This window comes from Phaenicophaeus curvirostris, chromosome 8 (assembly GCF_032191515.1).
Source record: "Phaenicophaeus curvirostris isolate KB17595 chromosome 8, BPBGC_Pcur_1.0, whole genome shotgun sequence".
NCBI classification, from domain to species: domain Eukaryota; kingdom Metazoa; phylum Chordata; class Aves; order Cuculiformes; family Cuculidae; genus Phaenicophaeus; species Phaenicophaeus curvirostris.
Genome location: NC_091399.1, coordinates 17,878,004 through 17,893,915, shown reverse-complemented (window position 1 = coordinate 17,893,915; position 15,912 = coordinate 17,878,004). Strand labels below are relative to the sequence as shown.

General features: G+C 57.2%; 1 protein-coding gene across 2 annotated transcripts; it reads left to right on the top strand.

Annotated features, from left to right (window-relative positions):
• The first annotated feature begins 1,375 nt into the window (after window positions 1–1,375).
• On the top strand, window positions 1,376–14,903 carry KIAA0040 (KIAA0040 ortholog). 2 transcript variants are annotated; one of them, XM_069862612.1, is made up of 2 exons: window positions 1,376–1,483; window positions 11,567–14,903. In XM_069862612.1, exon 2 carries the CDS (start codon window positions 11,666–11,668, stop codon window positions 11,993–11,995), a length of 330 nt encoding a protein of 109 aa, XP_069718713.1. In that variant the 5' UTR covers window positions 1,376–1,483; window positions 11,567–11,665; the 3' UTR covers window positions 11,996–14,903. The 2 variants fall into 2 exon arrangements, with proteins under 2 accessions (XP_069718713.1, XP_069718712.1); XM_069862611.1 differs by lacking the exon at window positions 1,376–1,483 and adding an exon at window positions 2,482–2,518.
• Window positions 14,904–15,912: the final 1,009 nt, after the last annotated feature.

Below are 15,912 nucleotides of genomic sequence, written 5' to 3'. Positions count from 1 at the left end.
CCACCACGCTCACCCTTAGGGACCTGTAGTAATAAATATTTCCAGGTAAGCCTGTTCAGCTGGTTTCAAAGGTGATGTTACACCACTTGGTGCTGTAGAGCAAATAGGTGTCCCCCCCGGTGACTGCCAGCACCCACGGGGCTTCTTCTGCATCCCCTGGGAAGGGTGTTTCCACAGGGGGATTTGGTACCCGCAAACGAGGGAACTGCTGCAGCTCTGGGATGGAGGAGAGCTGGGAAAGGGTCAGCAGATAGGACAGGGAAAGATGGGATGGGGTGAGATGGGAAGGGGCAAGTTGGGGTGGGTTGAGATGGGATGGGGTGAGATGGGATGGGATGAGCTGGGATGGCGAGAGCTGGGATGGGGTGAGCTGGGATGGGGTGAGTTGGGATGGGGAGAGATGGGATGGGGAGAGATGGGATGGGGTGAGCTGGGATGGGGAGAGATGGGATGGGGAGAGATGGGATGGGGTGAGCTGGGATGGGGTGAGTTGGGATGGGGTGAGCTGGGATGGGGAGAGATGGGATGGCGAGAGATGGGATGGGGAGAGCTGGGATGGGGTGAGCTGGGATGGGGAGAGATGGGATGGGGAGAGCTGGGATGGGGTGAGCTGGGATGGGGAGAGATGGGATGGGGAGAGATGGGATGGGGTGAGCTGGGATGGGGAGAGATGGGATGGGGAGAGATGGGATGGGGTGAGCTGGGATGGGGTGAGCTGGGATGGGGAGAGATGGGATGGGGTGAGTTGGGATAGGGTGAGCTGGGATGGGATGAGCTGGGATGGGGAGAGATGGGATGGGGTGAGATGGGATGGGGAGAGCTGGTATGCAATGGGCCATGAACATGGTGCGAAGCCCAGGGATCTCCACTGTGTAGCATAAACCCAAGGAAAAATTTCCTGGCATTAACAAGCAGCAAATCTTTAGGTTAAAAGGGTTTGGTACTTCCTGCAGCATATAGACCCCTTGCCAAAGGCTACTAGGCAACCCTTAGCACAAGCCGTAGCCTGTAATATGTATTTCTTGGAGTCTCCAACCCCTTTGGCCCCAGTGCTAGGATGAAGGTGGCAGAAAGGAGGGCAACAAAGGCAGCTGGGGCTGGCAGGCAGCTCATCTCCATCCCTCCACCCCTCCTCTCTTTCCTCGTTTTCCCACCACAGCTTTGCTCCCAGTGGTGCTGGGACACGGCACTGGGCGCGTGGGGCTGTTCTCCAGCAGCCTCCCCGGGTCGGGCAGCCCCGGCTACCCCCGCCGGACACGTTGGCACCAAGGGCAAAGCAGAAAGGCAAAGGTGCCAGTGCTGGAGCACAAAGCAGCGCGAGGAGGACAAGCACAGGGGGTTTTGCAAGGTGAAAAGATTTGAGCTGGCCAGGAAAAAAAAAAATAAGGCAAATCATTTTTCTAGTTACAGCTTGCCCGGCTGTCAACATCACAACGCTGTGCGGAGATTGCTCGGCGCTGGATGGGGAAACAGTCGGGATCTGGTGAGCCCTGGATGTCCCTCCCTCGGACAGAGAGCAGCAAGTGAAAACTGGGGGGGGGGTCCAAACCAAACTGAAATCCAAACTGGAAAACACCAAACCCTGCAGAGGCAGGAGGGCCTTCCTTCTGGGGGGGTTGAGCCTGGAGAAGAGGAGGCTGAGGGGAGACCTCATTGCTCTCTGCAACTACCTGAAAGGAGGTTGTGGAGAGGAGGGAGCTGGGCTCTTCTCCCAAGTAACAGGGGACAGGACGAGAGGGAATGGCCTCAAGCTCCGCCAGGGGAGGTTTAGGCTGGACATTAGGAAAAAATTCTTCACAGAAAGGGTCATTGGGCACTGACCGAGGCTGCCCAGGGAGGGGGTTGAGTCCCCTTCCCTGGAGGGGTTTAAGGGACGGATGGACGAGGTGCTGAGGGACATGGGTTAGTGTTTGATAGGAATGGTTGGACTCGATGATCCAGTGGGTCTCTTCCAACCTGGGGACTCTATGAGTCCATGAAACATCGCTTCTTATCGGCGTGGGCGCCAGGCGCTGTGGGTGAAACCTGGGCTGCTGCCCCTTGTCCCGCTGCAGCGTCCCCTTTCCCAGGACACCAGGCAGGGAGATGCTGTTGGGGTGCGGGATGTCAGCCCTGGCTTCAGTTTTTTGGGGGGGCAGGTCTCCCAGCACCAGCAGCAGCATCTCTGCCCCCGCAAGCCCCACTGCAACCCCTCAAAACCCCTTTTTGGGGGTGGTGGAGGGTGAAACCTCCGCCATGCTGGAGCCCGGTGAGGGAAAACACTTAGTTCTGTGCCTTTTCCCTGCAGTTCGAGGGCTGGTTTGTCCCCCCCCGCCCCGCCTCGGGCCTGTCCTAGACTAAACAAGCCCGGCTCTGGCGGCCCCGGGGGGGGCGGTGGGGACCCCGCTTTGTCCCCGCCCCGGCCCCGGGTTTCGGGGTGGGGGCAGCCCCAGGTGGGGCAGGGCTGGGGGCGGAGGCAGGAGGCGGCTCTTCGCCTCGGGAGCCTCGGGCCGGGAGGGAGGGAGAGCGGGACGAGGAGGTGAGGATGGAGGGGGGGGATCCGGGGGGGGGGGGTCCCAGGTGGGGAGAGGGGGGCCTACAGGGGGAGAGTCCCAAGAGAGGGGTCCCTGGATGGGGAGAGGGTTGAGGGGGGTGTCCTTGGATGGAGAAAGGGGGGTCCCAAGCGAGGGATCCCTAAAGGAAGGGTCCCTGGATGGGGATCGGGGGGTCCCGAGTGGAGCATCCCTAAGAGAGGGGTCCCTGGATGGGGAGAGGGGGATCCCGAGTGGGGGATCACTAAGGGGGGGTCCCTGGATGGGGAGGGGGGGGTCTCGAGTAGGGAATCACTAAGGGGGGGTCCCTGGATGGGGAGGGGGGGGTCCCGGGTGGGGGATCACTAAGGAGGGGTCCTGGATGGGGAGGGGGGGTCCCGAGTGGGGGATCACTAAGGAGGGGGCCCTGGATGGGGAGGGAGGGGTCCCGAGTGGGGGATCACTAAAGGAGGGGTCCCTGGATGGGGAGGGGGGGGTCCCGAGTGGGGGATCACTAAGGAGGGGTCCCTGGATGGAGGGGGAGTCCCGATTCGGGGATCCCCAAGAGAGAGGTCCCTGGATGGGGAGGGAGGGGTCCCAGATGGGGAGGGGGGGTCCCGAGTGGGGGATCACTAAGGGAGGGTCTTGAGTGGGGGATCACTAAGGAGGGGTCCCTGGATGGGGAGGGGGGGTCCCAAATGGGGGATCACTAAGGGGGGGTCCTGGATGGGGAGGGAGGGGTCCTGAGTGGGGGTCACTAAGGAGGGGTCCCTGGATGGGGAGGGAGGGTCTCGAGTGGGGGATCACTAAGGGGGAGTCCCGGGTGGGGGATCACTAAGGAGGGGTCCCTGGATGGGGAGGGGGGGTCCCGAGTGGGGGATCACTAAGGAGGGGTCCCTGGATGGGGAGGGGGGGTCCCGAGTGTGGGATCACTAAGGGAGGGTCTTGAGTGGGGGATCACTAAGGAGGGGTCCCTGGATGGGGAGAGGGGGTCCCGAGTGGGGGATCACTAAGGAGGGGTCCCTGGATGGGGAGGGAGGGTCTCGAGTGGGGGATCACTAAGGAGGGGTCCCTGGATGGGGAGGGAGGGGTCCTGAGTGGGGGTCACTAAGGAGGGGTCCCTGGATGGGGAGGGAGGGTCTCGAGTGGGGGATCACTAAGGGGGGGTCCCAGGTGGGGACAGGGGGATCCCGATTCGGGGATCCCCAAGAGAGGGGTCCCTGGATGGGGAGAGGGGGTCCCGAGTCGGGGATCCCTAAGGTTGGGGGGGGGGGTGTCCTTGGATGGAGAAAGGGGGGTCCCGAGCGAGGGATCCCTAAAGGAAGGGTCCCTGGATGGGGATCGGGGGGTCCCGAGTGGAGAATCCCTAAGAGGGGGTCCCTGGGTGGGGAGAAGGGGGTTCTGAGTGGGGGATCCCTAAAGGGGGGTCCCGAGTGGAGGATCCCCAAGAGAGGGGTCCCTGGATGGGGAGAGGGAGGTCCTGAGTGGGGGATCCCTAAGTGGAGGGGGAATCCTTGGATGGGGAGAGGGGGGTCCTGAGTGGGGGATCGCCAAGAGAGGGGTCCCAGATGGGGAGGGGGGTCCTGAGTGGGGAATCCCTAAGGGGGGATTTCTCTTGGATGGAGAAAGGGGCGTCCCCAAGAGAGGGTTCCCTGAATCGGGAGAGCGGGGTCCCGCGTGGCAGATCCCTAAAGGGGGGGTCCCTGAATGGGGAGAGGGGAGTCCCAAGTGGAGGATCCCCAAGAGAGGGGTCTCAGGTGGGGACAGGGGGGTCCCTGGATGGGGAGAGGGGGGTCCGAGGAAGGGGAACTCATATGAGAGATCCCAGAGAAGCGAATCCCCAGGGATGGGGGGGGAAAGGGTCCCATAGAGGGTGTCCCCAGGTCAGGGATCTTGGAGATAGGGGTCACTCCAGAGGGGGGGTCCTGGAGGCTGGTGTCCCTGGGTGAGGGGAGGTCCTGGGGTCTCAAGTTTGGGGCTCCCCAGGGAGGGGGTCCCGGGGAGGGGTTCCATGGAAGGGGGTCACCGGTGAGGGTTTCCGGGCTTGGGGATCCCAAAGAGGGGACTCCTCGGGGCGAGGGGTGCTCAGGGTGGTGTCCCAAAGAAAGGGGGTCCAGGGAGGGGGACCCAGAGAGGATCCGCAGGAGAGGGTCGCAGGGCAGGGGATTCCACGGAGGAGAACCCTGGGGAGGTCCAAGCGAGGAGGGGTGTCCCGAGAGGACCTTTCGCCACAGCTACCTAGGCAGCTGCTGGCAGAGCTGGGTGGGGATGGTGGCGCTTGAGTGATGGCATCTCTCAGGGGACACTTGTCAGAAGGTGGCCTGCCCCGCAGCAGGGATTTTGGGTCAGGAATGCTAGAGGGAAGGCTCTGCCAGCTGTCCCGTCTCCCCTGGCAAGCTGCAGGGCTGGCCCAGGTGGAACTGCAACCTCCTGCATCCAAACCTGTGTGTGGTGACCCTGGGGAGGGTCCCGGGTGGGCTGGGGGCTGCCCTGGAGCGCAGGGTGACGGTGGGGACGACAGCCAAACTTTCCTCAAAGCAAATCTGGTCTGCTTGGCCAGGAGCTGCACTGATCCTGGCGTAGATGGCAGCCGCGCGTGTGTGCAGATGGCGACGGCGAAGCGGGCTCCAGGCACCAGCTTGCAAAATAGTTTCACTTTAACCCTGTTATCCAACATTCATATCGGTAGTTTTCCAAATCGCTCCCTTTAGGGTATGAAAGCTTCTCTGCATGGCTTCTGGCTGGAAGGTTTGACAGCAGTGGGAGTAGGATGAAGCTTTAGTTGGTTTTGTTTGCTTGGTGGTGGCTCTCGGTGTTTGTTTTTTAACGTTTGAGGAAGGTCTCTGGAGGCTGCGCTAAGTTCTGTGAGACCAGCAGCAAAACTCTCATTATTCACCATTTCCGAAACAGCAGCTTGCAATCCCGGCAGAAGAAACTGCTTGCTCTCAGTGTCAGGTTTCATCCAGTTTTCCTTTCAGTCTGCAGGTGCAGATGGGAAAATAGATGTCACTTGTGTGTGAGCACGTAGCTGTGTCCGTGCTTGTTGCATCAGAGAGCTTGCAGGCTCTGCGAGAGAAGGCAGCCTCTCCTAGCCTGACCACAGCCATCTCTGCCCGTGGAAAGGGGGTAGGAAGCTACAAAGCTGCTATCAAGATAGTAACAGAAGGAAACGGCCAAGTTTGTGGTTTGCACCGCTTAGCATCAACTGCATAAAGTGAGGTCTCGCCAGAAATGAGGTCTCATCTGCTTTAAGGAAATGGGGGGTAGCTGCAGGTCAGATGCTTTCATCTCGCCTCTGCACGTCCCGAGCTGCAGCAGACACTGAGCAGTTTAAATAACCCAGGAATACCAGGGGCCAAGCGCCACGGGTCGTGGGCTGTAGGCTGGTTGCCCTCTGGAGCTGCCCCTGCTCTCAGTGTGGGCATCGAGCTCCTCAGAGCAGCCGAGAGGAGCGGGCTGAGCTTTGTTAGGCTGGAGGGAACTTCACACAGGCGCGAGAGCCTGCTGAGGGTTGCAAAATCAGGTCCTAAAACATCTCCAGCTCTCTTTTCTGCCACGATGACCCTGCATACAGTGTGCAGCCCTTTGCCCCTCATTTCCAGTGAACTGCAACTTTTCTACGAACTCTATCTCCAACCCCAGTCGCTGCGGTTGCTCTGCAGCGCGCAGGATGTGGGCAAGCCAGCATTGCCAAGGCAACCCCTCTGTTTTGATTTCCCCATGCTCAGGCTGGCAGCCTTTACCCTCCCAGCTCAGCCAGGCAAGCCGTGCACGCTGATGGTTTGTGGTGCCATCCCAAGCTGGCCCTCAAAAAGAGCTCATTTTCTACCCATGGCTGCCTGGAACTCCGGAGGAGTGGCAGATGCTCCCCACCCTTGAAAAAAACAGCTCCATCAGAGCCAACGTGGATTAAAGAACCTCATGTTGGACGCCCAACTTCAACTAAAACTTACCCAAACCATGCAAACCCACCGTCCATCCCTGTCCACAGGATTTCCCGAGCAAGTTACTGTGTCAGCTTTCCCCTAAAAACAAAGAGCTCATTTAGCAGGATGCTGCCTGGTCTCCCAGTGCCTCCCTGGACCTGTTTTTTTGGTCCTGTATCTTGACCCAAAACCTGAGACAACGTCCCAGCTCCACAGGCGTGTGCTTCACACCCGTCAAGGACCACAGCATGGATGTAGCTCTCTCCGTTCATCCCCTCTCTAAGGGGAGACGTTGCTGTCGCATCAAACTGAGCAGCAGTGTGGATTCATCCTAAATGCAGCTCCTTGCCGCGCATGCAGGCTTTCAGCTGGTGATGGGTGGCCTTGGGTAACCCCTCTGCCCTTGTCGTAGCCGGCTGAAAAGGCACCAGTTTTTCTGTTTTCCCCTCCCCCCCCCCTTTTTTTATATTAAACTGAAGAACCCCTTTATTTAGCGCACAGACATCCCTTCATCTGCAAAACAAAAGGCAATGCACGCTCCAAAAAGAAAAAGGCATTTAAAAACCAGCTGCAGAGCCAGGCTGAAAGGTGGCCCCAGGATTTCGGTACCGCTCGCCCGGGCCGGTGGCAGGTACCTCTGTCCTCACCTTGCGAGGGATGCTCAGCTGCATCCCTGCCGCCCTGGGCTTGCCCATCCCCAGCTGGGTTCAGGGAACGGCTGAGAGAGCTGGGGGGGTTTAGCCTGGAGAAGAGGAGGCTGAGGGGAGACCTCATTGCTCTCTCCAACTCCCTGAAAGGAGGTTGTAGAGAGGAGGGAGCTGGGCTCTTCTCCCAAGGGACAGGGGACAGGACGAGAGGGAATGGCCTCAAGCTCCGCCAGGGGAGGTTCACGCTGAACATTAGGAAGAAATTCTTCACAGAAAGGGTCATTGGGCACTGGCAGAGGCTGCCCAGGGAGGTGGTTGATTCACCTTCCCTGGAGGTGTTTAAGGCACAGGTGGACGAGGTGCTAAGGGACATGGTTTAGTGTTTGATAGGAATGGTTGGACTCGATGACCCGGTGGGTCTCTTCCAACCTGGTGATTCTATGATTCTGTGAAACAGCCCAGCCAGAAATCACCCTTAGCCTGGTGGCCACAGCAGCCCCGAGGAGGTCCCTCCGCAGGAACGAGCAGCGAGAGCCTCTGCAGCGCACTCAGCTCCTGCTTAAAGTGGAAACATTTCAAAGGGCTCCGTTTTTTGCTTTCTCTTTTTTTTTTTTTCCTCCACAAACAATTAATTACAAGTTTAAAAGGAAGTTCCAGCCCTCCTCCCCTCCCGAGAAGTTTAGAGGCAATAAATATAAAGCAGCTCAGCACAGGAATAAAATTGTACATCCTGTTTTGTCTGAAATTAAGCTGGTTGTTGTTTTGGGGCTGGACTTTTTACTTCTTTTTTGGAGTGAAGTGTATCATAGGCGTCCACTGTTCCTGCCTGGATAATGAGCTGTCAGGTTATTTATGGATAAATGGCAAACCTGCTCCACGCAGATGATTCAGGCCAAGGAAAAGACGCCCTGCTTATTTGTGCTGCAGTTTAACCTTTACTACAGCTGTCTTAAAAAAAGGCCTTGGTGAGGATGAAGGTTAGGGCAGGGAACAGTTTGAAGTGGCAGCTCTTGCTGCTCCCCTGTGCCCTTTGCTTGCGATGCCTGCGGAGATGGGGCATGGGGAGCCCTTGCTTATCTCCCCCTGGAGCAAAAGCAGAGCCGCAGTGCTCACCGCTGGCTCCAGCAGAGGACAGGAACGGGATGGATGGGATTCCAGTCTCCAAGCCCTCTGTGGCAGCCCATGATTTCTCTGATGGGGATGTCGGAGCAGGCGGTTTCCCAAGGCTGGGAAGCTGCTCAGTGGCAGAAGTGGGGTGGAAAAGGTTCTTCCACCTCTTGCAGCACCGTTTCTCCTCCCTGGGTTCATGCCTGGCATTTCCACCATCCTGCTTCTCTACCTCCCAAAAAAACCCACCATATATTCATATGTATTTAAATTTTGCTTCTAGTCAGCAGAAATTGGAAGATGCAGCAGACTGAACAAAAATCGAGCAATGCCTATGCTCAAAGGAGAAACCACCAGCTAATTGTGGCCAGCTCAGCCATGCTCTCGTGCAGATTGAAACAATAAATTCACAGCAGTCAGTCTGTTTCCACCAGGGGCAGGGAGGTTGAACTCTTCTCTTTACATAGGATCCGAGCTCTTTGAAGTCGCAGACTGAGACCTCAGAATCTACACTGAAGGGTTTCATAGAATCATAGAATCACCAGGTTGGAAGAGACCCACCAAATCATTGAGTCCAACCATTCCTATCAAACACTAAACCATGTCCTTCAGCACCTCGTCCACCTGTCCCTTAACACCTCCAGGGAAGGTTTGGCTCTTATGGTCCTGGCAGTCAGGTACGGAAGCCAGCAGAGAGGGGCAGCTGGTGAAACGAGACCCCGTAAAGCTTTGTAGGTCCTACAGCAGCGCTTCTGAAGGCAGGATTTCCCTCGGCAGCCACCAGCTCCTCACCTGGCAGGGCAGCCCAGCTTCCTCTCTGGGGCTCCTGCAGCAGCACAAGGGCTGCAGTCAGGGTTGGGTGAGACTCACAGTTTCTTTTTCAGGCAAGGCAGGCAGCTTTGCTGTTCGTTAGGAGTTGGGGTGTCATTGCAAAGCAAGGCAGGAGGATGCATAGTGGTGCCAGAGCATCCCTTCGCTCGGTACAGGAGCCCAGCTCCCAAAACGCTCGGTACAAGAGAGCATCCCATAGTGGGTGCCATGATAGCAATAAATGTGACTCAAAGCAAGGGACGGTAGCACTATAGACAAGGATGCTTTAACCAAACCCAACCTGAGTCCCCTTCCTCCCCAGAGCTCTGTGGGAGCTGCCAGAAGGGGAGCAAACAAGTTGGTGGTCACAGGGGATGAATTTCTTCACAGAAAGGGTCATTGGGCACTGGAACAGGCTGCCCTGGGAGGTGGTTGAGTCACCTTCCCTGGAGGTGTTTAAGGCACGGGTGGACGAGGTGCTAAGGGACATGGTTTAGTGTTTGATAGGAATGGTTGGACTCGATGATCCGGTGGGTCTCTTCCAACCTGGTTATTCTATGATTCTATGAACTGGAGCAACCGCTGTGGGATACTTTTGGGGTTCAGGCTGTGCCTCTTAAGTCTTTGTCCCATGGAAGCGTTGGCTTGCCTTTTGTTGTGCCTCAGTTTCCCGTCCGGTGCACACAGGGATTCTGGCATTCCCTCAAGATGCTGTGGGGCTTGAATCCCAAAGTCTGGCAAAGACAAAGATGTAAAATGCTCAGTGAGTCTGAAACACAGCATTAGAGCCCGATATTGCTCCTACTAGTTCTTCACCTACACAGACCCTGATTCCATGACCCAAATGGTGTGGAACCAGAACTGCAAACTCATGGCCCAAAGCGCCCTACCCCACTCAACTCCCACCTCCCCTCCGGGAGATTTGCCTGGCCCCAGGAGAGGAGGAAAGCCGTGAGCAGAGGCAGCAGCTCCCTGGCCCCGAAGGAGGGTTTCCCCAGGAGCCCTGCCACTCAGCTGCACCTCTCCCTCCTCGAGGGAGAGGAAAACCTTACGTCAGGCCACAGAAATGCTCCTCAGCCCTACCCAACCCTTGGAGCAATTCCCAGGTGAGGCACAGTGTAGGCTCTGTCCCCAGCCAACCCTCGTGATTCCCTGCTGCCGCAGCCCTGGGTGCACAGAGGTGGCTGTGAGTTCCTCACCACCGCCTGCAAGTCCCATCCCCATAAAAAAGCCCCCACCCCAAACCTCCCAGCGGTGCCCCAGGTGCCAGCACAGCAGGACCAGGCACACCTCGCCTCTGCCTGTAGCACCACCCCAGAACACAGACCATGAGAAACCGTCTTTCCAAAGCAGACACCTCGTCCCAGAGTGGATCAGGGGTAAGGAGAGATCCATGACATAGAATCATAGAATCACCAGGTTGGAAAAGACCCAGGGGATCATCAAGTCCAACCATTCCTATCAAACACTAAACCATGTCCCTCAGCACCTCGTCCACCCGTCCCTTAAACCCCTCCAGGGAAGGTGACTCAACCCCCTCCCTGGGCAGCCTCTGCCAGTGCCCAATGACCCTTTCCGTGAAGAATTTTTTCCTAATGATCAGCCTAAACCTCCCCTGGTGGAGCTTGAGGCCATTCCCTCTCGTCCTGTCCCCTGTCACTTGGGAGAAGAGGCCAGCTCCCTCCTCTCCACAACCTCCTGTCAGGTAGTTGTAGAGAGCAATGAGGTCTCCCCTCAGCCTCCTCTTCTCCAGGCTAAACACCCCCAGCTCTCTCAGCCGCTCCTCATAAGGCCTGTTCTCCAGCCCCCTCACCAGCTTTGTTGCTCTTCTCTGGACTCGCTCCAGAGCCTCAACATCCTTCTTGTGGTGAGGGGCCAGCACTGAACACAGGATTCGAGGAGCGGTCTCTCCAGTGCCGACTACAGAGGGAGAATAACGTCCCTGGACCTGCTGGCCATGCCATGTCGAGTCCTGTCTCAGATGGCAGTCGTACCGCTCGCTGGGGTGGTCCCTGCCTGGACCAGGCAAGTCCCTTCTGGACAGGAAAGCTCCTCCTGCAGACAAATCTCCTCTGCTATGGAATAAGCTGCAAGGCTGCAAGCTGCAGCTGCCAAGCAAGGGTTGAGACGTACGTCCAGGGAAGGGCAGGATTTGTGCCAGACCAGATGCCAAGGCAGGAGTCAAAGAATGCCAAGTTGGAAGGGACCTGAGGTCATCTGGTCCAACCTTTTTAGGTGATCTGTATTTTAAATGAGGTGTGCCAGTGCCCTGTCAAGCTGAGCCTTACACGTGTCTAGTGCAGGGGAACCTACCAAGCAGGAATGTCCCAAGACCTCCTCGCCCATCCCTAGTACCAACCCCAGGAGAGGCTGGAAGGTGGTGTTTCCCAGATGGGAACACACAAAAGGACGTGGCTAGCAGCACGGTCTGGCCCCCTGCATCCCCGTACTCCTCCTGGGCAGCTCACCTCACACCCTGCTGAGGCTTTGGCTTTGCTGGCAGCTCCTCAGAGAAAATGTCTTAAGGGAGCAGGCACCTGATCCATGTGGTTTCTTCTCTCTGCAGGCACCAACCAAAGACACTTCTGGAACCCACTAGCTCCTTACAGGAGCTGAACGTATCCCAAGAGGCCTTCACACAGAGGGAGCGGCACGGGCAGCCAACATGGAGCAGAAGATCAGCTCTTTCTTTAATTCCATCTTGGAGCTCATCCGTACCAAGCATAAGGAAGGTGTCTTCAACACAGTCTGTTTGGCCGTGCTGATGGGACTGCCCGTCGTCGTCCTCCTCGTGTTCATTTTCATCTGCTGCCACTGCTGCTTCTGCAGGCAGAGGAGCGAAAGCAGAAAGAAAGGCGGCACCAGCAGCAACGGGCAGCTGCACGCCGAGAAGAACAAGAAGAAAAAGAAGAAGAAGAAGGAGGAAGAGGACCTGTGGATCTCTGCTCAGCCCAAGCTCCTCTTGCTGGACAAGAGACCATCCTTGCCCATCTAGCGGAGAGGAGGGCGTTCAGGCCCTCCCCTCCGAGATGCCCCCGGTCCTTTCAGCACCGTGAAGGGTTGGGAGATGCCCAAGCTGCTGCCACTTTACTGTGACTTCCAAGAGGGGCTGTGCAAAGCGTGTGGAAGGGTCAGCAGAGAGCAAGGCAGCGGGCGCAGGTTTATGCGAGTCCCTTCTCTCCCACCATGAAATTGTTACCCCCGCAAACAACAGGTATGGATACAGACACGTGTCTCGCTGAGCACGCGAGAGTGACCTGCCGCTGGGCCATACGTGCCTCCTACCACGAGCACAATGCACTAGCCTGGCAAGCAGCGACCAGGCACGAAGCTCTCCCTCTGCACTCGGGCACAGACAAGGGCACGCGGGACCTCGTGCACTCAAAGTCTGAGCTGCCTGCACGCTCCCCTGCAAACCACGGACGCCCGCACGCACAGCAAGCATGGGGATGCCTCATTTGCTTGTCCTGCTGCGGAGATGGCACAGTTGGACTGTCTGGGCTTGGTCCAAACCCAGCTCGCATTGAAGACGCAAAGAAAGCTGAGCACAGAGCTACCCCCAGCTCAAGGACGTGCCATATCCCTGGCCACCAAACCAAAGGCAGCTGAGAGCATCCGAAGATAGACGCCCTCCGCCCAACCTTAGAGATCTCACAACATCATCTTAAGGCAGCAAAGCAAAAGGTTGCATTGCCACCCAGGCTAGAGGCAGGGAGGGGAGAGCAGGCTGCAAGACTGCCCTTTTGCACCAGCACTTACAAAAATAATCTTCCTTGAAAGACTCTTTTATATAGATTTGCCTTTAGAGAGCTCACCACGCTACTGTAAGAGCGGAAACGCAAGCTGAGGCTGTGTAAAGGTTTCGCTACGGGCATTAGAGTTATTTATTGAATGACTACTGAAGAAGAGCAGGACCAAAGGCCCCTCTCTCGTGGGGCTAGGCACACCGAAGCAGTATTGAAGCAGCAGATGTGCTTTCCTGGCACGCTCAGCCAGCCCCTCTCCCCGCAGCCCTTGTGAACACGCAGACCCACAAGCACACGCTGACGCCCCGCAGGCAGCCGTGGATGCCCCGCAGGCAGCTGTGGATGCCCCGCAGAGGGCTTCTGCACAGCGGGCAAGCTGGCCAGATGTAGGATGTGCTGTAGGAGCAAAGGGGAATAAACTTCACATCTACAGCCGTCCCTTACCCAGAGAGGAATCGCGCAGCTGGACCCCTCATCCCTCACCATCCTCATCTCCCTCGGACACGCGAGGGCCCGGCCAGGCACAGCAGCTAAGGAGCCCCCACACAGCTCTTCCCACCACTCTGGTTTTGCCTCTCTGTTCCCCCGAGGGCTGCGTGCCCAGCTTGAGGAGCTGGGGGTCCCTTCTGGCCCCTGCTCTCTGACCGGCTCCGGCTCCCCGAGCTTGTTTGGCCAGCGAGGGACACGTGTGTGTGACCAGCAGCTCCATCACATCTGGCTTTTGCCCTGCGTCTGTACACTGGATGTTTTCCTCCTGCTTTCCTCCACTTCTTTAGTGGCTGGAGCAGAGCGGAGCTGCCAGCCGGAGAACAAGCAGCCAAACCCGCATGGGCGAGCCTGGGTGGAACTGCCAGACGCAAGCGAGGGCGATGCCGCCTTCCCCCGGCTCTCAGCGCTCACACCAGCGGGAGGCAAAGCCACCCAGTCCCAGCACAGCCTGTTCTGTCTGACTCGGACAGGGCAGCGACTTTTGGCTGCGTGGGGCTGTGCTGCCAACAGCCAGGAGGCTGGGCTCCTCCTCTCACAGCCCTCTGAATCTACCCCATCTGTGCCTTATTTTCCAGCTTGCTTTGTTCCCACTGAAACAAGTGACTCCCTTCTCCCTCCAGAACAGGAAGCAACATATAAATGCTATAAAAATATAGGATTCACCACACCCGAACCGAGAGAGAAACATGCAGGAATAGTTCTGATCTGTCCCAAACCCCCAGTCCAGCCAGGACGCTGGAAAACCAGCACTGCATTTGTATTATTCCTTCTTCCATCCCTCCTTTCCCCCATCCAGGTGCTTTTCCAGCCCTTCTGCCTCCCCACTTGGCAGGTGGGCAAAGCCGCCTCCTGCAGCGCGCAGGGATGCTGCCCACACAGGTGCTCCTGCACCAACAGCCCCGAGGAAGGGTGGTGATGCCTAAGGAATCCAAAAAAATCGGAGCAGAGGGGAAGGCAGTGGGAGGCCAGAGGCTCACCCGAGGGAGCAGGAGGAGCCGGCGCCACCAGGGCACATCCTACCTGGTGTGGAGCTGCTGGGCTTTGCGGCTCTCTGCAAGGAGCTCCTTCTCCAGAAGCATTAGCTAGGAATATTTCAGGTGAAAGCAACCAATTCCTACAAGAACCAGAAAGCTGTCAAGAAAAATACCTGCGTTATCTCACGCACGCATCTCAGATCCGGGCTTTTGGGAGTTCAGAGCTCTGAATTTCAGGAGCTCCCCAAAATCATCTTTCCCACCACCCCAGGCCAGGCAGGGAGGGAGGAGGATACAACCCTGCCCTGGTCCATCCAACTAGCAGATGGCCTGAGCTGCTGCTCCCCATAAAGCACCGGAGCTGGCTCGCTCGAGGGCTGCTGTTTTAGCCAAACCGTGCACTGAATCAGCTGCTTCTTGGGACAAAACCACAAGAGCAGCAGCAGCCTGAGGAGCACCAGGACCCATCACCCATCAGCTGGGCAGCAGAAGCCCTGCAGCACCCACACCCACGTGTGGGACAGAAACTCTGCTCTCCAGACACCTCAGCTCTCCTTCCCCATGACTGCACTTCAGTGCCAACTTTTATTTCCCGAAGCAGTCCATGCCACAGGGAGGAAAAAAAATAACAATTTTTTTGTGATGTCTTTTTTTTTTTTTTTTTATACCGAAAATAAATGACTCTCCAACTAAGGCCACGTCTCTAGCTCTCAGTCATGTGTTTATTTTCCTGGGGAAATCTTTCTTGTATCTACATCCTGGCCCTGGATAAGACATGGGGAGAGCTCAGCAGGCAGAGGCTGAGTAGTCTCTGCGGCCAGCTGTGCAGTTTAGATGGAGATTCCTTAAAGAAACAGCTAAACTTAATCAAGTTTAATAGCCTTGCCCTGTTAATGAACACAGCCAATCTCCTCTCCCCAAGGGCAAGAAGTAAAGGGAAGAAGAAAAGCAGCGTTTGTGCACTGTGTGAGGAGGGAGAGCTGCAGAGAGGCTTTTCCTTCTTGCAGAGGGTCAGCAGTCTGCATTGGTTAACCCCAGCTGGTTTTGATCAGACAAGTATTTCAGGGTGTCTGCAGCTTCTTGCAGCCGCCCGTGCTGGGTACATCCCAGGAGCAGGCACCCCACTCCATGAAGACAACAACAAATCTGCTTCTCACCTGGACAACGCACCGAGCTGCGCCCTGAGCACAGCGCTGAGGCTCTGGAGGAGGCCGGGGGTAGGAGATGTGGTGGGCTGCAGCGATGAGCAACTTGAAGTGGCAGAGGCACAATTCTTGGGGGAAGGAAGGAGCAGTGCACACCTTGCTTTCCTCTCCCTGCCTGCCACATTCAGGGCCAGGCGTTCTTGGGTAGCGTGGGCTCCAGAGGGAACGGGACATTCCTGGGTCTTAGGGTAGAAACAGTCAGAGGTTGAGGTCAAGTGGAATATCCAAAAGCAGTCCAGGGATGGGAGGGATGGAGAAGTCGCCACTGCAGGCACCTGAAACCCCGTAAGGAGGGGAGAGTGGGGTCTTTGCTGTCTATTTCTGCTGCTTTCCAAGCACGTGCCCACTGCAATAAGGCTGTCCTGTCTTCTTTCCAAATTACACCATTCAAAGCGCCCTTTGGGAACAGACATGCTTTCTCCTTCCTCCTCCTGGATCAGTGGGGAGGTCGATGAAGAATCCACCACCTCTCCCCACCATCAGCATCACGATAGGTCC

Coding starts and splice junctions, on each gene's coding strand:
- KIAA0040 (XM_069862612.1), top strand. CDS start 11,666: ATGGAGCAGAAGATCAGCTCTTTCTTTAATTCCATCTTGGAGCTCATC.